This window comes from Macaca thibetana, chromosome 10 (genome assembly GCF_024542745.1).
Source record: "Macaca thibetana thibetana isolate TM-01 chromosome 10, ASM2454274v1, whole genome shotgun sequence".
NCBI classification, from domain to species: domain Eukaryota; kingdom Metazoa; phylum Chordata; class Mammalia; order Primates; family Cercopithecidae; genus Macaca; species Macaca thibetana.
This window is the reverse complement of record NC_065587.1, coordinates 13,874,324-13,898,887: the sequence shown is the minus strand read 5'-3', so window position 1 is coordinate 13,898,887 and position 24,564 is coordinate 13,874,324. Positions and strand designations below refer to the sequence as shown.

At 54.2% G+C, this 24,564-nt stretch overlaps 5 protein-coding genes across 8 annotated transcripts in view; 3 read left to right on the top strand and 2 right to left on the bottom strand.

Annotated features, from left to right (window-relative positions):
• MPST (mercaptopyruvate sulfurtransferase) overlaps positions 1-19,566 on the top strand; it is a 462,750-nt gene extending 443,184 nt beyond the window's left edge. Inside the window, exons 2-4 of the mRNA XM_050806342.1 lie at positions 8,679-8,749; positions 13,410-14,028; positions 18,968-19,566. Of these exons, the coding sequence (XP_050662299.1) occupies positions 8,714-8,749; positions 13,410-14,028; positions 18,968-19,266 (954 nt within the window). The 5' untranslated portion in view covers positions 8,679-8,713 and the 3' untranslated portion in view covers positions 19,267-19,566. The remainder of the gene's footprint in view (positions 1-8,678; positions 8,750-13,409; positions 14,029-18,967) is intronic.
• The window catches only part of PVALB (parvalbumin), a 307,642-nt gene that overhangs the window by 211,935 nt on the left and 71,143 nt on the right, over positions 1-24,564 (bottom strand). The gene's annotated exons all lie outside the window — the stretch shown is intronic.
• The window catches only part of KCTD17 (potassium channel tetramerization domain containing 17), a 357,579-nt gene that overhangs the window by 304,241 nt on the left and 28,774 nt on the right, over positions 1-24,564 (top strand). For 2 of the 4 annotated variants that reach the window (XM_050806334.1, XM_050806329.1), the window contains exon 1: positions 7,978-7,981. The exons of the other annotated variants lie outside the window; for them this stretch is intronic. The gene's annotated coding sequence lies outside the window, so the exon portion shown is untranslated. Of the gene's footprint in view, positions 1-7,977; positions 7,982-24,564 lie in introns of those variants that run through there. 4 annotated transcript variants of the gene reach the window in all.
• Positions 71-8,399, bottom strand: TST (thiosulfate sulfurtransferase). Its single transcript, XM_050806349.1, has 3 exons — positions 8,277-8,399; positions 7,019-7,634; positions 71-534 (listed from the first exon to the last, which is right to left on the bottom strand). The coding sequence occupies exons 2-3, from the start codon at positions 7,611-7,613 to the stop codon at positions 236-238; spliced, it is 894 nt and encodes a 297-aa protein (XP_050662306.1). The 5' UTR covers positions 7,614-7,634; positions 8,277-8,399; the 3' UTR covers positions 71-235.
• The window catches only part of CYTH4 (cytohesin 4), a 285,576-nt gene continuing 280,262 nt past the window's right edge, over positions 19,251-24,564 (top strand). Inside the window, exon 1 of the mRNA XM_050806323.1 lies at positions 19,251-19,254. The gene's annotated coding sequence lies outside the window, so the exon portion shown is untranslated. The remainder of the gene's footprint in view (positions 19,255-24,564) is intronic.

Sequence of the window (24,564 nt, the reverse complement as noted above, 5' to 3'; positions counted from 1 at the left end):
GTCTCCAGAGTTTGAAAGAGATGGAAGTTTGGGGGCAAGGATGGAACCCAAGGAGAGGCAGGCAAACTACTCAGAAAAGGCAAAGTTTATTCCAGTGTTGACAGAGAGAGGGTGAGCCTTGCACAGCAATTCTAAAAACACATCAATCTCCTTCACCTAAGAGGTATGAACCGGCTGCAAGTCATGGGGTTACTAAACCAGCCGCAGTTATACAGTAAGCAGGAGACGTCACGGCTCAGGCCTTCTCAGACTTTCCCTGGGACACACGGCTCTCTGGGGGGGCCCGGCGAAACCACTCGGACCAGGAGCCATCGTACACGGCCACATCAGGCTTGCCGCAGAGGTAGGCAGCCAGAGCCACATGGCAGGCAGTGACTCCCTTGCGGCACGTGGCAATGAGAGGCTGCGAGAGATCCACCTTCTTGGTCTGGAACAGAGCACGGAGCTCTTCTGCGCTCTTCTCGAAGCCATCCTCAGTCAGGAAGTCCATGAAAGGCATGTTGACAGAGCCACGGATATGGCCCGAGTCCAGTCCTGGGCAGGGCAGAGGACACAGGTTAGGGGATGTATGAGGGGTGGGGACTAATGGAGCCTGGAGGATTCAATCAGCTGTAGCTGGAAGGATAGATAGCTTTGCAAATAAAAATCACGTCTTTGCTCTGCTTGGAGCTCAATTTATTCCCAGCCCCACCTACTATCATTTCTCATGACTTAAGATGCCTGCACCTCCTCCCCTAACACCTGTATTAAAGTCGAGATGCCCAAAAGCACACCTGCTTGAGAGGACAGCAGCATGAGTCTCAGCTCCACTAACCTTTACCTTGGGCAAATCATTTCACTTCTCTGAACCTCAGTTTTCTCATCTGTAAAATGGGCTCAGTGGTACATACGTATCTCACAGCGATGTTGAGAAGAGCAAATGGGACAACTTATTGCAAATGCTATGTGCTGAGAACACAGCGGTGAAAGGGAGAGACACAGCCAGGCCCTCTGGGAGATTCCAGTCTAACAAGAAAGATGCTAAATAGATAACCACATAACCAATCAGATATGTCACCTCATTTTACAGATGAATCCCCTGAGGCTTTGCAAAACAACACGGCTCACCTAAGGCCACACAGAAAGATGAAGGCAGACCCAGGATCACATCGGGGCCTCTGGTTTTCTGTGAAGCACACAGTTGCAGAAAGAGCAAGTGACCTGGTGTCAGACGTAAGGTCAAATCCCACCTTGAGCAAGTTATGTCAGCTCTCTGAGCCTCAGTTTCTCCATAGGAAAAATGGAAATGAGAGTACCCACTGGGTACAGGCTGCTGCACGGAGCGGATGGCACAAGGAAAGTGCTGGCTTTGGAGGTTGGCCCACCCACGCTGCCATGCTGCACCCCCGGCCACTTCACCACCTACGGAGGGTGTAGGGGGAGAACAGGGACAGTGTGGGCCTTTTTGGTCCCCTCCAAGAACTTGGATGGAAGCAGAGTGGAGGGACTAGGCTGGCTCTAGGGTCCTTTCTGGAACTGTCTCAGTACCCAGTGAGGGCCCTCAGCCAAATCTGGCTTCAAAAGAGTCAGGAATTGGGACAAAGGGGAACAGGCCACGGCCAGAGCTGGTGCCACCAACAAGGTGAGGCCACAGGCCAATCCCACACATGCCCCAGGCCACTCCTCTCTTCCTCAAGCAGCCCACACCCTGGCGGGGGTGGGGGCTCCGTGGTTGGCCCCACTCCCAGTGCCCAATCTGCACTTTGGCCTGACATAGGCCTATCTCCAGCTCTCTGAGCCCTCCTTGCTCCCCAGATCCCCACCCCATTCAACCTGGATTATGGGACAGGGCAGGAAAAGGGTGGCAGGAGTGGGAGGGGAAGGATCTGACTAATGTGGCCAAGGCACATACTGGGGCTGTGTACCTCCAAGCCTCAGTCTCCCTCCAGCAGAACAGGGAGAAAACCCCACCTAGGCAGGGTGCGGTGGCTCACGCCTGTAGTCCCAGCACTTTGGGAGGCCGACGTCAGTTCAAGACCAGCCTGGTCAACATGGTGAAACCCCATCTCTACTAAAGATAGAAAAAAATAGCCGGGGATGGTGGCAGACACCTGTAATCCCAGCTACTTGGGAGGCTGAGGGAGGAGAAACGCTTGAATCTGGGAGGCGGAGGTTGCAGTGAGCCAAGATCGCCCCATTTCACTCCAGCCTAGACAGCAAGAGTGAGACTCCGTCTCAAAAAAAAAAAAAAAAAAAAAAGTAAACCCCACCTACCTCAAAGGTGTGTGGGGAAGTGTAACTACTGCAGCTAAAAGAACCCAGTGACCCTGGCAGGCACATGATTCGGTATGTCATCATTCCAGTTACGTCCTGCTCCTTTCATCCTGGGGCCAAAGCGGATTCCAAAATCTATTAGTACAAGTCGAGTTTGATTGGCAGTGGTGTTTACAATCAACTGATCACCAGTTACAGATTTCTTTCTTCCTTCTCCACTCCCACTGTTTCATTTGAATAGCCTGAAAATAAATAAGAAAGGCCAGGCATGGTGGCTCACATCTGTAATCCCAGCACTTTGGGAGGCCCAGATGGAAGGATTCCTTGAGCCCAGGAGTTGGGTAACATAGCAAGACCGTATCTCTATAGAAAAAAAATAAAAAATAAAAATGAGCCAGGCGTGGTGGCATGCACCTGTAGTCCCAGCTACTTGAGAGGCTGAGGTAGGAGGATCACTTGAGCCTAGGAGGCTGCAGTGAGCTGTGATCACGCCACTCCAGCCTGGGTGATAGAGCAAGACTCTGTCTCAAAAATAAAATAATAATGAATTAAAAAAGAAAGTTTGATTGAATGTAATGTATAAAATTAGAACATTTCTTCCTGTTGTATTTCATCTGTTTTGCCTGGAAACTTGAATCTAAGATGTGCACCCACCCTTCCAATGAGGAACAACGGATCCGCTGGCATCGAGGGTATTCTTTCCCAAGAAACCCAGCTTTAAAATGTTTCCACATCCAGGCAGTGGGCTGCATTGAAGTGCATTTGAAAGCACAAAGGGTTGAATCCTGTTTTGTTTTGTTGCCCCCAAACCTGATGACACAGCCCCACTGTGTTCCTCTGATTACATAAAGGGCACCTCTTCTGAGTAAAGATGAAGTCAGGGAGTTTCTGTAGAGCGGGCCTCCCACACTGGGCCAGCTGGACGGGGTGAAGCGAGGGGAGCTCAGGGCCTGTCTGGGGCATTTAAATGAACTGTGGGAAGGGCTGAGATGAACCTGGGCCAGAGAACTTTCAAGAACAGCCAGTTGGTGGAAAGGCAGGTTGGGCTGGAAAGCAGAGGCTCCCATGCTTCTCTTCCCAAGTCTAGCTGAAGGCTTCTGGCTCTCCCTGCCCCCAGCAGGCATCCCCCCATTCCCATAACCTGTGGCACCAGGCACTTGACGGCAGGTGCTCTCAAGAACGTTATCCTCCTCAATCCTCACAAAGCAGGGGAGATTATTCTCTCAGCAATGCTGGGGAGCCCAGGCTCAGAGAGGTAAGGTCACTTGCCCCAGGACACACAGCAAAGGTAAGTGAAGTCTGATTGGTCAGTCCCCAACGCCTGTGTTCTTTGACCACCCTGAGCCTCCCTGGAAAAGGAGACTGAGGCGGGGAATGGATGAGATGACCTCTTATGCTCAACTACTGGAGTTGACATCCCTCAGGCCGCTGGTAGGTGTGGATTTTTAAGGCCAAGAAAAGGGGTGTGGCCCTTTCTACTTTCACTAAGGAATCCAGAGCAGGCAGCCCCAGAAGGCAACCCCTTAACTCTGGCCAGGAGGAGGCAGCCCCGCACCCTCCCCGCTCCCTCAGCCCAGCTCCCAGCCCTGGGAGGGAGAGACACGCAGAGTGGATTTTCAGTCCCATACAGCAGCCTGGAAGCCACACCGTGGAGCTGTGACCTTTCCCTCAGCCCCTGGGTTTGCTTACAGCTCACCCCACCCACAGCAGTAGCCTTGGGAAACAGCCCCACCTTGAAGCCTGGCAACTTGGGGTCAAGTCTCAGCCACTTTGCCTTAACAGAGAAGCCCTTTCCCTGTCCCCACCCACAAAGTGAGACCAAGCCTACCCTACCCCTGCCTGCCTCCCCTTGCAGGGCTGCTGCAGGTGTCCAGAAGAGACTATGTAAAAAGGGTTCTGTAAATAAAAGTGCTCATTAGGGGGTCGATACCCTTCTCCCTTCTTCACCCTCACTCCCTCCAAGGGAGGCAAAGAAAATTAACTTGATAAAGAAACTGGGCTGGATAAACTCCTACTCTGCCTCTCTCGCTTCCTCCAGCCCTCCTCTCAGGTGAGCAGTGCTCCTTTCATGAAGAACAGTCAGCGAAGGCACTAGCCTGAGGCTACGCATCGGTATCACACCTGGATGGAACCTCACATCTGGCTGACTCCAGGACTAAGGGCTTGTGGAAGGACAAAACTACAGTCAAAGAGGAAGGTGCTTGCCTAAGGTGGGCAGGAAGTGGCTGCCAGGTGTCTAGGCTCTGCTTCCCGCTCCATTTGGGGCCATTTCTTCCAGAGATGATCAGGCCCAAGGCCTGATCCCACAGGCCTGCCACCCCCATGCCCCTGTGTGTTACACCTGGACCGCTGAAGCTATAGGGTACCTCCTCGATCCCACATCAAGCTGGGAACCATAAACTTGGCAGAACCTCACGTGCCTTTGTGTCCCCAAAATATCCTGTATGGCAGGTCAGCAAAGCCTCTTGGAGGAGGGGGTTGGGGGGGAAATGCCACACCTGCCAGGTTTTGTATTGTTCCTTACCCTTCTCGAAATCCCTTTCCAGCCACTGTTACATTTTTTTTCTTTTTGTTTTGAGATGGAGTCTTGCTCTGTTGCCCAGGCTGGAGTGCAGGGCGCGATCTCGGCTCACTGCAACCTCCACCTCCCGGGTTCAAGCATTCTCCTGCCTCAGCCTCCCAAGTAGCTGGGATTACAGGTGCGCACCACCACGCCTGGCTAATTTTTTTATTTTTAGTAAAGATGGGGTTTCACCATGGTCAGGCTGGTCTCGAACTCCTGACCTCGTGATCCGCCCATCTCGGTCCCCCAAAATGCTGGGATTACAGGGGTGAGCCACCACGCCCGGCCGCCACTTCTACGTTTAAACAAATGCATACTCATGTGGGTAGGGCTGTCGTGACTCTTCTCATTTTATGATAAGGAAACCCAGAGAGGCCAAGCAACTGGACTGAGGTCACCCCAAGGAGGAGTGGCTGAACTGAAATGAGAATCTATGTTCCCTGGTGCTCCTGAGGGAAACTGGAGGAGGTGGGAACAGGATCACAGAGGAGGAACTTCAGCGTCCTGGGCCTTCAGGAGGCATTACCCACTGCAGGCCATTTTCCTCCTCTGAGCCTCAGTTTGCTTATCTGTAAAATGGATGAGGACATTGGGCCTGGTACCTCCAACCTGTCCCTTCCATTTATTTCCTAGGTTGCTTCAGGGCAGGCTGGGAAGCAGCAAGAGAACCAATTCCACTGATCCTCCCCCAGTGACAGCTTAAATCCCAAGGAGAAGAGGTATCTTGAACCAAGGCCAGGAGAGGGCTGCAGGCGTTCCCAGCTGGGATTCTCTGGGAGGTGCCAAATGAACTTGAATCTTCAACTCCAGACCTTCAGAGAGCAAGCAGGCAAGAAAAATATGGGGCCTGGAAAAGCTGTGCTGGAAAGGGCAGAGACCTTGCTGTCCTGGCTCTGTCACTAGCTACACGGCCTTGCCCCTGTGCACCTCAGTCTCCCCTCTGTCAGATGAGGTCACCTTTCAGGCCCTCCAGCTCTAAGAGTGTGCAAAACAGTTTTCCCAGAATTCTCTCTGTGGGAGGTACAGACCGGAAGAGATGTTTTTCAACAAGTCAGGCAAAATGTTGCACATGAGTTAGATTCTGTAGAGGAGCCCTGATTGAGGAAAGACCCACCAAGGAGGTGCCCAGAGGACAAGAGAGGACCCTGCTCCTGGAGATGGCCAGGCAGGGGCTGGAGGGCACTCAGCAGGAGTGATGGCAGCGAGACTCCAGTCCTGCATCTAGAAAAGGGAAGACCTCTGAGGTTCTCTCTGGTTAGGAGGTTCTAGAACTCAGCATTTCTTCTCCTGAGTTCTAGAAACAGCCCTCAAGCCCTCAGCCTCCAATCCACCTGGCCTTCCCTTCCACAGGAGGGGAACTTCTGAGTCGCCTTCCTGGGGCAACTAGCAGAGGGGACACCCTCCTAGCCCTGGGAAGTAGGGGTAGGGCAGCACGGGGCGCATCCGGGTTTATAGCCCTGGTTTGAAACAAGGCAGCATTGGGTTTGAATCCTGGCTTCCACCACTTAACTGAGCAAGTGACTTAATGTCCTGGCATCAGTCTCCCCAACCCCCTGCCGCCAAAACAGGGGCATTGAGCTTTGTTCGCTGAGATAATGCGGTACCAAGTGTCTGGCATGAAATGGCAGCTGCTGTTACAGCTCTGCAGACAGGCTGCAGCTACCTGGAAAGGTTAGGGAACACGGCCTTTGCAAACACCAGTCAGGGGCCCCAGGAAAGCTAGCTCTGGGGAGAGGGGGATCCTGGGGGAGGGACACTGTTGATGTCTGTAAGGGTTTCTGTGGGACAAGAGAGGCCTGGAGAAGCTGGAAATGTCCGTGGGAGGTTTCTGTACAGCAATGCAAATGCTGGCTCAGGGGCATGACACCCTTAGGTATATCCTAGCACATGTGGGGCAGCTGGTGCCTGGGAGTGGAGGTGGTGGACATGTCACCAGTGACTTCTGCTGATGTCACTCCACACAGATGCTAGATGGCTTCTTAGCACATGGCTATGGAGACACATTCTTGGGTCCTTGTGCATCCAAGCTGAAAAAGCCTTAGGTTTGTCTCCACCTTCTGGTTTTATCGATGGAAAGACTGAGGCCTACATGGGAGGATTGAAGCCATGGGACGGACCCTGGAGAGGGTCCTAGTCATCCTTACTCCCTATCCTTCCACGGGGCAATATTCCCCAGGGACCACCCAGCACTGGGACACCTACCTACTGCATCCGGCTCCGGCTCGGTGCCCAGGAACCGCCCTTGAGACCGTGAATCCACCAGCTGGAACCTCTTAGATTCAAGGTTCTCCAGCACCTGCTCGTAGTTCTTGAGCAGGGAGCGGTCCAGTGTGGCTTTGAAAACGGCCGGTTCTGGGCGTGAGGGCTCGGATGTCACCGGGTGGCCCTCCTTCAGCCAGTTCCGGAAGCCACCATTGAGCACTGATACGGTGCGGTGGCCAAACACACGGAACATCCACCAGACCCGGGGAGCATAGAAGCTGCCCAGGTGGTCGCCATCATACACCACCACGTGCGTGTGGTTGCTGATGCCCAGGCGGCCCACATAGTCGGCGAAGCCAGCCTCGCTGGGCAGCATCATCTCGTAAGGCGACGCTGTGTCCCGGCACTCCTCTATGTCAAAGAAAGAGGCGCCGGGTACGTGGCGCTCGAGGTACTCCTTGCGGGCCTCTCGGGTGCCTGGTGAGTACCAGGACGCGTCCAGCACCCTCAGGCCGGGCCCCAGCTTGCCAGTCCTGATGGACTCCGCCAGCCACTTGGTAGAGACCAGCGCCCGGTAGAGCACCTGATGAACCATGGCTTCAGCTCTGCGTGTCACCTGGCACGGGTGGGAACCAGGAAAGAGAGACAGGCGTGAGGAAGTCGGTGTGTGCAGTAGGGTGAGGCCTGGGAGAAGCTCTTTCTCACTCCGCACTCCCCCGGGGTCCTTGTTTACTGCAAGCCAGCGGGGCTGTGGCGTGCAGCGGGATAAGTTTGCAGATTCCCTCTGGAAAGCCGGCCCCGCCCCTCCCAGCGGGCCCGGGGGCCCAGCGCAGAAGCGGGTGGGGCAAGAGTTTCCGAGGACTCCAGATAGGGGTGCTTCCTGGGACAGGGGTCTGGCTCCTAGAAGCTACAGTACTCGATCCCGCCAGGAAAGAGCAGTGAAAACATGCCCGGGATGGGGGGCGATGGCATCTTGGGCTTATAATCCCCTTTCCCTCCAAGGCAGAGGGGGTGGGCGCACGGCGAGGAAGCTCCGCGGGCCGCGCACAGGCCATCGCCTGCGGCCTCCCCAGGCAGCCCGAGCTCGCCCGCCTCCAGAGTACCCAAGTCCGGCCCGCGGCTCACTGCCCTCTGCCCTAGGTGGTTCAGAGGTTCCCGGGGCACCCCGTCCCACTCTCGCAACCCTATCCTTCCCCGGGCAGCAGGTGGCCCGGCCGGCGGCCCAGGCGCCCGGCCGCCGCCCCCGCCCCGCACTCACTCGCCCCAGACGCCGCGCCGGCGCTCGCCCTGGCCCGCTGGAGAAGTTGGCCGGTTCAAACCCCCGGCCGCAGCTCCCCGGGCGGCGCGCACCACCGCGCCGCCGCCAGAGGGGGGACCCTGCTCCGCCCGCCGCCACCCCGTGCCGCCCCCGCGCCGCCGCTCAGCGCCCGCACCCGCCACCCTCGCGTGCAGAGCCTTCGGGACCCGCGGGGGTCTGAGGGGGACGCCGGGTGGCGCGGGGGTGGCGCGGGCCCGGGCTAGGCGGAGCGGGCGTCCCCCCACGGCCCGGCCTGTGGAAGGCGCGGGCAGCAGCGGCTCCGAGTGGCTGCGGCGGTGGGCTGTGCCGGAGTCTCCTCCCTTTGGCCAGCTGCAGGTTGGTGGCTGGAGGAGGGGACAGCTGCGGGCGCGGGGAGGGGGCGCCGCGCTGCAGGGGCCATGGCGGAGCCGGGAAGCCAGGAGTCCGAGATCCTGGTAACTGCCGCGGCGTGGCGGCTTGCCCTTCCGGAGCGGGAGGGAGTAGCTCTTTGGGGGTGCGCGGCGCGGGGCTCCCGCGCGGGACCTGGGCGGAAGAGGGGGCGCAGTCTAGGAGAGAAGTCGCGCCGCTACGTTGGCACTAAGGGTGACTGTCCGCTTGGGGCGGCCTGCCGGGTGGGGTCGTGGCGAGTGACAGGTGGGGAGCCTTGGGTGGAGGTGGGGTGGCCTGGTACCACCAGAGAGGGTGGGAGAGAGAGAGGAGGACAGGGAGACGAGACCCCGGTGACCCAGAGGCCCCAGAAAGAGCCACTAGCCAATAGCTTGTTAGTGAGTGAAAGGAACTAACGTTGTCAAGGCCTGCTTGGTGTGGCACTTTGCTGGGTTCTCCCGTGGTGTGACTTAGTTCCCACAATAACTGAGGAGTAGGCCAGAAACTTACTAAGACAGGAGAGAGCGGCAGAGCGAGTTGCTGGAGGACACACCCAGAGTTGAGGCCAGGCCGGGTCTGATCCTGGTCTGAAGCCCACGTAGTACCCGTTGCCTTTGCTTACCTGGCTCTTCCCTGAAGCCTCGTGCTTTTAAAAAAATTGCTTGTTTTTAACTTAGACCATGTAATCATAAGTTGATGTAATTCAATTTTTAATAATAGCTGTGTTTAACAACCAGTTGGCAAAATTCCTGAAAAGCTCACCGTGGGGGACTCCATTGCTCCTCCCTAGCTTTTGCAGAGGCTAGCCTGGAACGCTTTCCTTGTTCCCCAACTCTGACCTTTTGTTTTGTTTTGTTTTGTTTTTTGAGACAGGCTGTGGTTCTGTGGCCCAGACTGGAGTGCAGTGGCCCCATCTTAGCTCACTGCAACCTCCACCTCCCAGGCTCAAGCGATCCTCCCACCTTAGCCTCCCAAGTAGGTGGGACCACAGGCATGTGCCGCCATGCCTGTCTAATTTTTAAATTTTTGGTAGAGATGGAGTTTCGCCATGTTGTCCAGACTGGTCTTGAACTCCTGGGCTCAAGCGATCTGCCCATCTCAGCCTCCCAAAGTGCTGAGTTAACAGGCATGAGCCACCGTCCCTGGCCTCATCCCCCTTTTTTAAAAAAGGTTTTGTTCTAAAATGCTCACAGCAATCCTCAAAGCCTAGTGTCTGGTGGTTGGGGTAGGGGGTGGGCAGGAGGGACCAGGTAGGGAGGTCCTAGAGGAGTGCCCAAGCTCTGCTCCTCAATGGGTACCCTGGATCCAGCCTGCTACTCACGCTTGCCTCAGTGCAGCTGTGTACCCTCCTGACATGAGCCTGGGGTGGTTATGTCCTAGGGTCCTCCACTCCCAGGGCACCCCCACCTATGGTGATCCTGGCTCCTGAATCACACAGGCACCTGGTTTCTACCCCTCCCTGACACCCACAGCCTGCCCTCACACCCTCCTTTATGGCCCACAGTCCTTTGTGAGAAGTGCCAATCAAGCAGGGAGACTGGGGCAGGTTGACCTCAGATCTCTGAAGTCCCACCAAGCCCTGAAATTCTAAGATTTTAGATTTGCTGCTGTCAGTTCCAGGGCCACCAATGAGAGTAATGGAAGAAATAATGCAATACTATTATTATTTTGAGATGGAGTCTCAGTCTGTCACCTGGGCTGAAGTGCAGTGGCGCGATCTCGGCTCACTGCAACCTCTGCCTCCCAGGTTCAAGCGATTCTCCTGCCTCAGCCTTCCGGGTAGCTGGGACTACAGGCTCATGCCACCATGCCGAGCTAATTTTTGTATTTTTAGTAGAGATGGGGTTTCACCATGTTGGTCAGGCTGGTCTCGAACTCCTGACCTCATTATCTGCCCGCCTTGTCCTCCCAAAGTGCTGGGATTACAGGTGTGAGCCACCGTGCCCGGCCTAAACCGTTTTTAATGATTATTAAAACCAGCCAGATGTAATGCATGACGGTTGCCCCTCTACCTTTATTGTTTAATCTTGGCTCTAAGAGGTGGAGGTGGGAAGCTCCATTATAAGGAACAGAAACTACCCAGAGACCCTACACAGCCACTGTCACACAACCAGTTAAGCAGTGGAGTGGGGTTTACGTTGATTTTGGGGGCTCTCTGGCTCCCAAGCCAGGGCTCTTTCTACTCTAAATGGATGATTGGGTGAGGGAAACAAGGATCCTCAAGAATGGGGGACAGTGTTGGGGGGTACACCAGGGCTGCTGTGGTTCCCACAATAGGGTTCCTCAGGAAGGAACCTGCAGCAGCTGCCAGCACAGCGCCCCCTAGCTGAGATGTAACGCAAATAATGGGGATTGCCCCTTAGCCAAAGATGGCTTGGCAGCCTCCCTACTCTAAAGACCATGCTGAGCCTTCCTGGGCCCCTGGAAAAGTCAGATTAGTCTGGACTTCCTCCTACTCCAGGAAGCCTTCCCACCTCTTCTGCTGCCACCCCAGGCTGACACAGGGGCCCTCTGTGCTCAACACTGAATTCTAAACTGTCCTCAATTTCACTGTCTCTTGCCTGCAGCCTGATTTTTACCCCCAGGGCTTGGCAAAGGCAAGAGGGCTCAGTGTCCCACACAGGGCCTGACTGCATGGGTGAAGTGGGTTCCTAAAAGCCAGCTGCCGCGAGACTGTGGGGATGGGCACAGGGTGTCACCCTAGAACTCATTAGGCCCTAGTCATCGTGGCACCTGGGGCAGGGGAAGTCCAGCCTGAGGAGGTCAGATTCTGGCTGCCAATCCTGAGGCTGCCTTCTGTGACCACAGGCAGGGCACTTATTCTTCTAATTGCCAGTGGCCTCATTCATAAAGCAGGCATCCTAATACCTGCCCAAGGCTTCGGTGCCTAACATGTGACCTGGCCCACAGAGGCACTCAGTCCACAGATGTTGTTCTCTACCTGCCCCCTTCATTTCACCGGCAGGACTGCCTGCAATGGGTGTCAAGGTTGGACCTCACACAGGGGATAAGTGAGGGCTGACCTGCAGCCCTTACTCCACACACCCAGCCATGTGCCCTGGTGGAGGCTCAGCCTCTGCCTGGCAGAAGGGGCCCTTTCCTCTCACCTGCGCAGTGGTGGCTTCCCAGCACGAAGGGCTTAAAGTGTTTGGGGAGTCTACACCCAGGAAGGCTGTGGGCTGGCCCGGCATAGCGGGCTGGCGAGCTGGTACACTGTCAGTCTGTGGCATGCAGGAAAGATGGAGAGGAGAGGGAGGGAGGTTCGAAATCACTGTTGCTGCTGCTCTAAGGGCCAGAGAGAGCCCAGGCTGGACAGACAAAACCTGGCCTCACCAGACTCCCGGAGCCTGCACAGAGTGTGTGGCTAAGAAGTCCGGATTCTGGTGCCGGACTGACTGCCTACTGAGAAGCCTGGCACCACCGGGTCAGGTTAGTGCACTTTTTCTTTTTTGTTTTTTGTTTTTGAGACAGAGTTTCGCTCTTGTCCCCCAGGCTGGATTGCAATGGCGCGATCTCAGCTCACTGCAACCTTTGCCTCCTGGGTTCAAGCAGTTCTCCTGCCTCAGCCTCCTGAGTAGCTGGGATTACAGATGCCCGCCACTAAGCCCGGCTAATTTTTTGTATTTTTTTGTGTTTTTTTTTTTTTTTTTTTTTTTTTTTTTGAGACGGAGTCTCGCTCTGTCGCCCAGGCTGGAGTGCAGTGGCCGGATCTCAGCTCACTCCAGCTCCGCCTCCCGGGTTTACGCCATTCTCCTGCCTCAGCCTCCCGAGTAACTGGGACTACAGGCACCCGCCACCTCGCCCAGCTAGTTTTTTGTTTTTTTGGTTGTTTTTTTTGTATTTTTTAGTAGAGACGGGGTTTCACCGTGTTAGCCAGGATGGTCTCGATCTCCTGACCTCATGATCTGCCCATCTCGGCCTCCCAAAGTGCTGTGATTACAGGCTTAAGCCACCACGCCCGGCCAATTTTTTGTATTTTTAGTAGAGATGAGGTTTCACCATGCTGGCCAGGCTGGTCTCAAACTCCTGACCTCAGGTGATCCACCCGCCTTGGCCTCCCAAAGTGCTGGGATTACAGGCATGAGCCACTGCACGAGGCCAGGTTAGTGCCCTTCAGTGAGCCTGAGTGTCCTCCTTGAAACGGTGACAATAATATACCAAGCTTCTTAAGATCCCTCATTCAACACATACTGGAGAGTCTACTATGTCAGGCATTGTTCTAGGATATTGTTAGGATTTAGTGGTGCCCAGCAAGAACTCAGTAAATTCCAGCTACTGTTCCTATTAGGTGGCCAATATAAATGTTTGATGAGTGAATGAATGACTTCCATTTGGGACTTGGTTGCAAATAAAGCCGAGCTGCATCTTAGAGAGGAGTGGAGACTTTGCCCCTGCTTGTGCCTTGAAGCCAGCAGAGCCTTGCCCTAGGATACCTCCACCCACACTCCTGCCCAGCAGGTGGAGGTGAGGGGCGCATCCTGGGGCTATCCATGAGGTCATGGTCATTGGGTCACTCGGAGCTTGTGTTTATATGAAGCCTGGCAGAGGGAGGCCCCTGGCTACCCACCTCTGTGCCCGGGTTCACCACCGCTGGTTTCTGCGTTCTCTGGACTCTGCCCTGCATGGGTCCCACCTCCCGCGCCGGCCCTCGCCCATGCTCCAGCCCCAGCCCCAGCCCCATCGGCAGCCTCTCCTTGCTTCCCTCCTGACATCCTCCCTGTCGCCCAGACCCGTAGTCCGAGTGTCGCCACCATGGCTCAGCCACAGCTCTTCCGCGCGCTGGTGTCGGCGCAGTGGGTGGTGGAGGCGCTGCAGACCCCGCGCGCTGGGCAGCCCCTGCAGCTGCTGGACGCCTCCTGGTACCTGCCGAAGCTGGGGCGCGATGCGCGACGCGAGTTCGAGGAGCGCCACATCCCGGGCGCCGCCTTCTTCGACATCGACCAGTGCAGCGACCGCACCTCGCCCTACGACCACATGCTGCCCAGCGCCCAGCATTTCGCAGACTACGCGGGCCGCCTGGGCGTGGGCGCGACCACCCACGTCGTGATCTACGACGCCAGTGACCAGGGCCTCTACTCCGCCCCGCGAGTCTGGTGGATGTTCCGCGCCTTCGGCCACCGCGCGGTGTCACTGCTTGACGGCGGCCTGCGCCACTGGCTGCGCCAGAACTTCCCTCTCAGCTCCGGCAAGAGCTACCCTGCTCCCGCCGAGTTCCGTGCTCAGCTCGACCCCGCCTTCATCAAGACCTATGAGGAGATCAGGGAGAACCTGGAATCCCGGCGCTTCCAGGTGGTGGACTCCCGAGCCGCCGGCAGATTCCGCGGCAAAGAGCCCGAGCCCCGAGACGGTAACGCGGGAGAAGGGGACGGGAGGTAGTCGGGGGCATGGCCTGTGTCCTGAGCATTTTCCTGGACTTGACCTTTCTTTTATTTTTTAAATTTATCTTTCTTTCATTTCCTTTTTCTTTCCCTTCCCTCCTTTCCCCTTTTGCCTTCCCTTTCCTTCTTTCCACAGGGTCTGGCTCTATCCCCCAGGCTGGAGTGCAGTGGCACAATCATGGCTCACTGCAACCCCAACCTCCTGGGCTCAGGTGACCCTGCCCCTCAGCCTGACCTCGCCTTCAAAGGCCACTGCATGAGATGGGGAAGGAGATTTGACTTCCACTTGCCTGGGTGACTTCGTTTGTTAAGCAGAGCAATAATACTGGCCACACCCCTCCTGGGCTTTGGCCAGTGACTCTCCCTGGCTCCTTGGGAACGCTGGTTGCCCAAACAGCTTTCCCTCGAACTGTGAGTGAGGTGTGGGGGTTCACTGTGGAATGTTGGGGAGCAGGCCCCAGTGTGAGAGAAAGCCCCAGAGGGATGGTCCTGATCAGGGCTGCCCATGCCCCTGAGGATGGTGGAATGAGGGCATCGTCGGGGGCTGCATAAGAGGAAGTCTCTCCCAGGGGCCAAAGCTTGGAGAGCTGAGGGCGGAAGGGGGATTAAACAGAAGTGGGTAGGGCAGACCCTTCTGCCTGTGGGCTGGATTTCCTCAGGCAAGAAGCCTGTGGGTAAGTTCTATATAATGCGGGGAGGGGTCCCCACAAAGCAGACTGGTCAGTGGTCCCACTGGTGTGAGTCTTTCAAACATCCCGTGTAAGTATATACTGTCATTGTACAGAGGAGGAAATGGAGCCTTGCCCAGTGTCTCAAGAAACAACCCAGTCAGGATTCAGACTCGGGAGCAACCAGGAACTCCCCAGCCCTTTCTCTTGTGCCTTCAAGAGTGCAAGAAACTGACCACTGCCCTGAGGGAGCTCTCTGAATAGCATTACCAGGCCTACAGATTGGGTTTGGAGCCGCTTGGGCTCACCAGCATTGTTTTGGATGGCCTGAGGGCAAGGACTGTCCCTGCTCTTAATGCATCCTGAAGATTAGCTCAGTACCTGGCACAGAGTCCATGTGCCAGAGAGGTCTGGTGAATTCAGAAGGTCCCTGTCACATGGAATCCTGCAAAGCAATGTTGATGTTATCAGAACCATAGGAAACAGCTGATATCCAACCATTTTTGAACCTACACAGGTGTCAGTTTCGTGTGGTTCCGCCTAATGAGAGCACCACCTTGATCCTGTTGGGTTCTCCATCTCAGCCCCAGGAGGCTGAGCAGCACAGGGGAGCTAGCTGGTGGTGCCACATTTACGTGGGCTTTGTGACACATGATGGGTCATCTCATCTCTGAACCGCAGCTTCTGCCTGTGTAGACTGGGAGCAGTAACCCAGAGCATAAAGACATGGTAGGGGCAAGGACAGCAAGTGTGTAAAGCACTCGGCTCCGGGTTTTCATGCACAAGTGTGCTGCACACTAGAAGGTGCCTAACACATCTCAGTCGTACTGGCTCATCTATAGAATGGGAGGTGATACACGCCTAGCGGGCTTGTTGTCAAAACAAACTAAGCTCAATGCAGCTGGATCAGTGATGAATATCACTGTCATCATCATTCCCACTCCACATTCTGAGGCCTGGCCAAGTGACCTTTGTGATGTGCCACACCGGTCCAGCAGGCAGGAGAAGCATGCTTTGCTTGGTGGGGGTTCAAGGTGTAGGGACAGCCCTCCCTTTACAGTCACCACCCTGGGTTGAGAGTTTGTTTTCTTCCTTGCTCTGAGCTGGTCTCTATGTGATATCTGACCAAGCCCAGTTTCTGTGTCTGTTAAGTGGGATGCGTAACCCGTTGCAGCCTCTCTGTGGACTCGGGAGTGCCGTCTCTATGCCAGGGTCTGAGAATAGATACCGATACATGGGCCAGCAGCTCCCGTGGGGCTGTCACTCCAGTGCCGAGGGAAACCAAGGCAGAAGCTGGACAAGAGTCTGAATGGCTCAGATTTGAATCATTAGTTTTTTTTTTGGGGGGGGGTGTTTGTTTGGGTTTTTTGTTGTTGTTGTTGTTTTGAGATGGAGTTTCGCTCTTGTTGCCCAGCTGGAGTGCAGTGGCACAATCTCGGCTCACCATAACCTCCGCCTCCCGGGTTCAAGTGATTCTCCTACCTCAGCCTCCCGAGTAGCTGGGATTACAGGCATGTGCCACCACGCCCGGCTAATGTTTGTATTATTAGTAGAGAAGGGGTTTCTCCATGTTAGTCAGGCTAGTCTCGAACTCCCAACCTCAGGTAATCTGCCCACCCCCGTCAGCCTCCCAAAGTGCTGGGATTACAGGTGTGAGCCACCTTGCCTGGTCCAAGCATTAGTTGTGAATGTTTATTTTGTTGCAAATCCCAGTCCTGCATGAAAATGGGAATGTTAGTAACCCCTGCCTCAAGGTAGGGCAGTAAAAACAAAAAATACCCTGGGAGTCTGCAGAGGCAGGGGCCTTTCCCATCCCATTCTTGTTTTTTTTTTTTTTTTTTTTTTCTTTTTTTTGAGATGGAGTCTTGCTCTGTCGCCCAGGCTGGAGTGCAGTGGCGCAACCTCGGCTCACTGCAAGCTCCGCCTCCTGGGTTCACGCCATTCTCCTGCCTTAGCCTCCCGAGTAGCTGGGACTACAGGCGCCCACCACCATGCCCGGCTAATTTTTTTTTTATTTTTAGTAGAGACAGAGTTTCACCGTGTTAGCCAGGATGGTCTCGATCTCCTGACCTTGTGATCCTCCCACCTCGGCCTCCCAGAGTGCTGGGATTACAGGCGTGAGCCACCGCGCCAGGCATCCCATCTCATTCTTTCTGGTACAATCAAAATGATCTTTTAAAAATGGAAATCTAGGTTGGGCAAGGTAACTCCTACCTATAATTCTCACACTTTGGAAGGCTGAAGTGGGAGGATCCCTTGAGCGCAGAAGTTCAAGATCATCCTGGACATGATGGCAAGCCCCTTCGAAAGAAAGAAAGAAAGAAAGAAAGAAAGAAAGAAAGAAAGAAAGAAAGAAAGAAAGAAAGAAAGAAAGAAAGAAGGAAAGAAAGAAAGAAAGAAAGAAAGAAAGAAAGAAAGAAAGAAAGAAAGAAGAAGGAAAAGAAGGAAAGGAAGGAAGGAAAGGAAGGAAGGAAGGAAGGAAGGAAGGAAGGAAGGAAGGAAGGAAGGAAGGAAAGAAGGAAAGAAGGAAAGAAGGAAAGAAGGAAAGAAGGAAAGAAGGAAAGAAGGAAAGGGAAGAAGAAAAAGAAAAGAAAAGAAAAGAAAAGAAAAGAAAAGAAAAGAAAAGAAAGAAAGAAAGAGTAATAGTAAAAAAGTAAACATAGAAACCTGAGTTCCCCCTGCAGTCAGGTCAAAGCCCTCAAGTCTTAACTCCAGGCCTGCTAAGGCGTTTCCATCCCCTTTGGCTTCCCCTTTGGGCCTCTGCCTCCTCACTGTCTGGGCTTTCTCTACAATGACCTAAAACCCCTCCGAGCAACAGGTGGTTACTTCGCCTCTCAGATTCCCTTTGCCCGGGATGCTCTAGGCCTCCATCCACCCAGACCCCTTTATGTGACTGAATCCTGCTCATCCTTCGGGGCATTCTCAGAGAAACTTCCTCCACCCGCTGAGCCCCCAGCCAGTGTGGCATGATGGTGGGAGGCATAGACTTGCCTGGGTTTACTCCTCCTTGCCCTCTGCTAGCTTGCACAAGCTAGTCTTTGTACTTCATTCTCTTCATCTGTACAAAAGAGGATAATCATTTCTTTCCCAGAGAATTTTGGGGTGTATTAAAGGAGAAACAATAGCTGACCATCTCCAAACAGTGCGTGGCACAAAGTAAGCATTCAGTAACATCAGCTATTGGCCAGGCAAAGCTCCTATATTCCCAGAACTTTGGGAGGCCGAGGCAGAAGGATTGCTTGAGGCCAGGAATTCAAGACCATCCTGAGCAATATAGTGAGAACCCATGTCTATAAAAACCAAATTAGGCCAGGCGCGGTGGTTCACGCCTGTAATCCCAGCACTTTGGGAGGCCAAGGCAGGTGGATCACCTGAAGTCAGGAGTTCGACAACATGGTAAAACCCCGTCTCTACCAAAAATACAAAATTAGCCTGTAATCCCAGCTACTCGGGAGGCTGAGGCAAGAGAATCACTTGAACCCAGGAGGTGGAGGCTGCAGTGAGCCAAGATCGTGCCACGGCACTCCAGCCTGGGCGACAAGAGCAAAACTCCGTCTCAAAACAAAAAAAAAGAAAGAAAAAAAACAAATTAGCTGAGCATGGTGGCATGTGCCTGTAGTAGTCCCAGCCCCTCAGGAGGAAGCTGAGGCAGGAGGATTGCTTGAGCCTAGGAGGTTGAGGCTGCAGTGAGCCATGATTATGCCACTGCACTTCAGCCTGGGCAACAGAATGAGACCCTGTCTCAGTAATAGTATCAGCTATTGCTACTACTGGTGTTATTTTTTTTGACATGCCCCAGGCCACCCAGTAGGGCATTTTTGGAACACCCATTATGCTTGTAAGTATTCAGTTGCCTGTCTGCCCTGCCAGATTAAAACTCCTTGCCTGCAGGTGCTGCACGTTCTAGCTAGGCAGGGGTCTTGTTTATTGCTTTGCTGTCCCTAGGGTGTATAGTCAGGAAACCTTGGGGGCCAATTCTTAGGTTCAAAGTTCAGTCAGCAATTTGGTAGATGCATTAGCCTTAGGTGGTACTTAACGTCAGTATCACCGTGTATAAAATGGGGACTCCTCTAAACAGTGCTCGAGTTTTATGGTTGTAACAATTAAATGAGATGGTGGATAGAAAGGATTTAGCACCATGCTTGCACAGCATGATCTCAATATCTCGGGCACCACAAATACGAGGCACCATTCATAGCACCCTTCTATTTGTCGCCTCCTCCCTGCTCCCCTGCTGTAGGCATTGAACCTGGCCACATCCCGGGTACCGTGAACATCCCCTTCACAGACTTCCTGACCCAGGAGGGGCTGGAGAAGAGCCCTGAGGAGATCCGCCATCTGTTCCAGGAGAAGAAGGTGGACCTGTCCAAGCCACTGGTGGCCACGTGTGGCTCTGGCGTCACGGCCTGCCACGTGGCACTAGGGGCATACCTCTGCGGCAAGCCCGACGTGCCCATCTATGATGGCTCCTGGGTGGAGTGGTACATGCGTGCCCGGCCCGAAGATATCATCTCAGAGGGCCGGGGGAAGAGTCACTGAGGCTGGGCAGGATGCAGGCAAGCTCGAGTGATGCTGGCCACCAGCAATGCCTGGCCTGGTAGCTCTGGCTCTGCTTTAACCGAGAGAGTGTTTCTTCATTCAACTCAGGTGACTTTTGGGTGACATCTCAAAGGCCAGGAATCCTGTTGACTTGTTGGCTGCCCGTGGGGGTGGGAGGAAAGGCAGAGGCGAGCCCTGGAGGAGGGAGGCTGCAACTCTGAGCTGCCCACTTGGTGCTGAGGTGGGGCCCCGCCTCCTTTCTGTTTTATTTTTGAAGAAATAAAACCACCAAGTGCTAAATCTTTGTAGCGCTGGGGCTGCCTTGGTCTTCCTAAGGAGCCAGGGGTTCTGTCATGCCCAGCAAAGGTCACTCTGGGGAGCCTGAGGGTCTTGGACATCCTGTCTCTGCCTTCTGAGCAGTGCTGGGGCCCCAGAGCTCTCCGCTCCCGTGACTGGGCTAGCACCTAGCAAGCTCTCCCTTAGCCCATAATCCCGGGCGTTCTCCCTTCTGGCATCTGGCCTGTTTAAGGTGAATTTTGCTGTGACATGTCTGTGATCCCACCCAAAGCTACTCTCCCACCACCTGCCCTTCTAGCAGGTAAATAGTACATCTCATCTCCAGAAGGAGATGGGTCCAGAGCTTAACAGGAGCCTGTGCCATGCCAAGGAGGAATGTTCCAGCCCAGCTGGGATATTCTAGGGAAGGGCTGACTGGGCTGAATTAGAGGAGAACCTGGCTCTAAACTCTGGAAGCGCACACTTGGAGGCTGGTCTCTGGAATTCCCGGAGTGGGTGGACCCAGGGAGTTTGATTCTTTCTGCTCAAGGAGAACATCTCTCCCCATTTCCCAAGGATAGGGGCTCCATAGTCCTTGCCCTGGATTTATCCTTTGTGCAGAGGTGGATGTCGGTGTCTGAGAAGGCCCCAAATTCCCCCCTGCCCATCACGACCTGGATCACCCCTCCCCGCCTTCCCAGCCCCCAGGCACCATCTCAGCAGGCAGGGGCAGCGTCCTGCCAGGCAGCACTGAGGAGATACCTTATTGGCCCTTCCTTTGGAAACAAGACCAGAGAGGGCGTTTCTGGCCTCTGCACTAGATGCCAGTAACGCCGCCCAGTTATGGCAACCGAAAGTCTCCAGATGTGGCCAGCTGTCTCCTGGGGGGCAAAAATCACCCCCAGTTAAGAACCACTGCTCTAGGGGCAAATAACACCATTGGCCACTGCAGTCAGGAACAGCGTAGACAGGGAACCCAACGTGGAGGGGCTGCCCGATCCCCATCATGAGCACCTTCTCCCAGAAGTGGAAATGAAGCAATTTGGACACTCCCCTCTTGCTGGCCGGTCTTAGACAAGCTTTATTTTTTCTTCCTGGAATGGATCTGCCCCTTGGAGGAGACAAGTTTGTCTGCAAACATGTGAGGTTCTGATCCAGCTTCTGGTCCCAGCCACTCCACACAAGGCTGCCTGACCTCAGACATGCTGCCCAGCCTCTGCAGGCTTTGATTTCTTCCCCCTCCCCTCCCCCGCCCCCCAAGACAGAGTCTTGCTATGTTGCCCAGGCTGGAGTACAATGGCACGATCTCAGCTCCTTGAAACCTCTGCTTCCCAGGTTCAAGCTATTCTCCTACCTCAGCCTCCCGAGTAGCTGGGATGACAGGCATTCACCACCATGCCCAGCTAATTATTGTATTTTTAGTAGAGACAGGGTTTCACCATGTTGGCCAGGCTGGTCTCAAACTCCTGAACCTCATGATCCGCCCACCTCTGCCTCCCAAAGCATCGGGATTATAGGCATGAGCCATAGTGCCCAGACCCGTTTCTTCACCTTTAAAACAGGCACAATAGTACCTTCCTGGCCAGCATGGTGACTCATGCCTGTAACCTTAACACTTTGGGAGGCATAGGTGGGAAGATCACTTGAACTCAGGAGTTCAAGACGAGCCTGGACAACATAGTGAGACCTCATCTGTATGCAAAAAAATAAGAAAAAAGATGAGCCAGGCAGAGTGGCATATGCCTGTAGTCACAGCTACTTGGGAGGCTAAGGTGGGAAGATCGCTTGAGTCCAGGAGGTCAAGGCTGCAGTGAGCTGTGAATACACACCACTGCACTCCAGCCTGGGAGACAGAGCGAGAGCATATCTTAAAAAAGAAAAAAAAAAAAAAAGAGTACCTTTTTGAGCAGTATGAGGATTACATGAGATAATCCATAGAAACTGTTTCGCTTGGTGCAGAGTAAACATCAAGTGTTTCTTTCCGTTAGTTTTAAAGGAGTTTTATTTATTCAGCCTGTTAAGTGCCTTCTGCACTTCTGGCCCTGGAGGAGAGAGAGTGACGAATAGAATTGTGTCCCAGCCCCTCTCAAAGCTTTCAAACTAGGGAGGAGAAACTAGTCTTTTCGAGTACATTTCCAGAGAGAAGGGGGTGCTGTGAAATGATCTATTTCACAACAGACTAATTTTACAGGTGAGAAAACAAGCTCAGAGAGGTTCAGTGATTTGCCTCAGGGCACACAGCTAGTTTGCTAGAGGAACCTAACTGGAGTTAGAATTCTCCAGGGAAGGAGTTTCTCCAGCAGATCTTGCCTGCCATGGTTTTCCAGATTCCAGGATCAAAGTAAGAACAGAAACACGTGAGAAGCTCAGGGAAGATGGCCACATGTTTCTCAGCTCCACAGGGAAACCTTGAGCAGTGGAATTCAATCAACGGGTTTGGGTTAGGTGCCCTTCCCCTACCCTAGTCCAACCTCTAGCAAGGAAACCAAGGCTGATCCCAGCCCTGGGCTTTTTTTCTCCTGGGACGGTCCTCGTTGGGTATGGACAGGCTCGGAGGTGACCTGCCCAGAGGTGGGAGATCTAGCTGTACCTTTCTAGGACTCACAGAACTTCAGCTTAACTTTGCAGGAGTTTGTTAGGAATGAACTAGGCACACACCCTCCCCCCCAGCTCTGTCCGGCCTCCTGCAAGCCTGAACTCCTAGAATAATTAACCACTCACTGCAGGATCCTGGCCTTTGCCAGGGCCTGCCCCACCCACCCTGTGTGTTCGAGGCAGGAGCTTGCAACACTGAGCAACAAGAATGATGAAATTTTTATCCACTTGGCAAATATTTGCTTGGCGCCCCCTCTGTGTCAGGAACAGTTGGAAATGCGTTTCCCAACCTCACCTAACCAGCCGCGCTGGAATGTTTTCCACTTCCTGGGTCATTGCCGCCAGGGATCAAAGCCCCCATCCACACAGTGGGCTGAATATGGATCTATGCAGTGATCTGGTCCTGGTGCTGTGGAATCAGCTTTGCACCAGGCCCCAGAAGGTCTGCGTTCCAGAGCCTTCCTGTTGGGGCCTCAGTCTTCTCATCTGAAAAATGGGAGCAAACTCAGTTCTGCCATGCCCAGTGTGGGTGTGATGTCACATCAGGTAAGGCTCAAAATGAAGTCAGCTGTCATACCTACTGAAATAACCTCAGCTATATAAGCACAGTGGAGCTTTATTATCCTTAACTTATGGAGGATGAATCATTTGGGGGAAGATGAAATGTTGAAATGTTCAGGTTAACAGAAAGTGTTATTTTAAGCAACTAAATTTTTCGCCTATTAACCTGGTAGGGGTGGAATGTGGTAGGCTGATCTTGCCTGAACTTCCAGTGGCTTTGTTTGATCCCTTGATTGCACAGCGATACCTGCAGGAGCTCCTTGCCCTTAAACTGTTAGGACTTTGGGGTCCTCAGGTCCTCGATACTGAATCCTAGCTGATTGCCCTTCTGGTTTTCTGTCCCTGTTCTCTGGAGTCTACCTCGGCCTACTTCAAGGCGGGCCTGCTCTCTAGATAATGCCACCGTTCGGATGGTTTCAATGACTGTGCTGAGCCAGTGACTCTGGAATCGGGGCCTCCTGCAACTGGATTCCTCCTGAACTCAGACCCCTGAGTCGTGGCCTGCCAGGCCCCAACCCTGCTCCTCCACCTGTGTCCCCTGTCTCAGCATGCACAGTCACCACCTGTGGGTCACCCAGGCCCAGACCTGGCAGCAAGCAACCTGAGACTCTGTCCCACTTAACTACAGCCGGTCAGACCTCCACCTCTACTCCCATTGCCTTTGTCCAGGTCCCCCACCCAGCCCACTCCCAACACTCAGCCTGTCTCCTCCATTCGTTCCAGGGCACTTCCTAGGGACAGGCCCTGTGGCAGGATCTGGGGGCATGGAGGATAAAGACCAGCCCCGCCGGGCGCGGTGGCTCAAGCCTGTAATCCCAGCACTTTGGGAGGCCGAGACGGGTGGATCACGAGGTCAGGAGATTGAGACCATCCTGGCAAACACGGTGAAACCCCGTCTCTACTAAAAAAAAATACAAAAAAACTAGCCGGGGCGAGGTGGCGGGCGCCTGTAGTCCCAGCTACTCGGGAGGCTGAGGCAGGAGAATGGCGTGAACCCGGGAGGCGGAGCTTGCAGTGAGCCGAGATCGCGCCACTGCGCTCCAGCCTGGGCGACAGAGTGAGACTCCGTCTCAAAAAAAAAAAAAAAAAAAAAAAGACCAGCCCCGAGAGGGGGCATTCGCCTCATGGGGCAGGATAGACATGGACCCTGGCAACAACGTGGCGAGGAGTATCTGAGAAGTGGAAACACAGAGAACCACCATGGGTTGGGGGGGCTGGTTCTGGGTCTGAGAGGCACCTCCACACCTGCACATAGTCCCTTTTACGAATTCCCTGGACTGTGCCCCCTTGCTCCAGGGAGAGCTGCAGCAGGGGACGGTTCAAAGGGCAGCCTCCGGAGCACCCTGACCTCCAACTCCCTGGCCGTGAGTGTGGGCAGAGGGGCCTGGATTTCCTCATCTGTGACATGGCAATAATCCACTTTATAGGATTGCTGTGAGGATGAAAAGATTTGATTCATACATAGCACTGAGAGCAGAAACTGACCCGATAAGCACCAAATCCACGGGTTGGTTGGTTGGTTGTTTGTTTTGAGATGGATGGAGTCTCACTCTGTCACCCAGGCTAAAGTGCAACGGTGTGATCTCGGCTCACTGCCACCTCCGCCTCCCAGTTTCAAGCAATTCTCCTGCCTCCGCCTCTGGAGTAGCTGGGATTACAGGTGCACACCACCACACCTGGTTGATTTTTGTATTTTTAGTAGAGATGGGGTTTCACCATGTTGGACAAGCTGGTCTCGAGTTCCTGACCTCAAGTGATCCACCTGCCTTGGCCTCTCAAAGTGCTGGGATTACAGGCCTGAGCCACTGTGCCTGACCACGGTGTTGTATTGTTACAGTTACTGCTCTCCTGCCCTGCACCTGCCCT

Coding starts and splice junctions, on each gene's coding strand:
- TST (XM_050806349.1), bottom strand. CDS start 7,613: ATGGTTCATCAGGTGCTCTACCGGGCGCTGGTCTCTACCAAGTGGCTG. Junction 535..7,018: donor GCCGGAGCCGGATGCAGTAG/GTAGGTGTCCCA, acceptor TGCCCTGCCCAG/GACTGGACTCGGGCCATATC.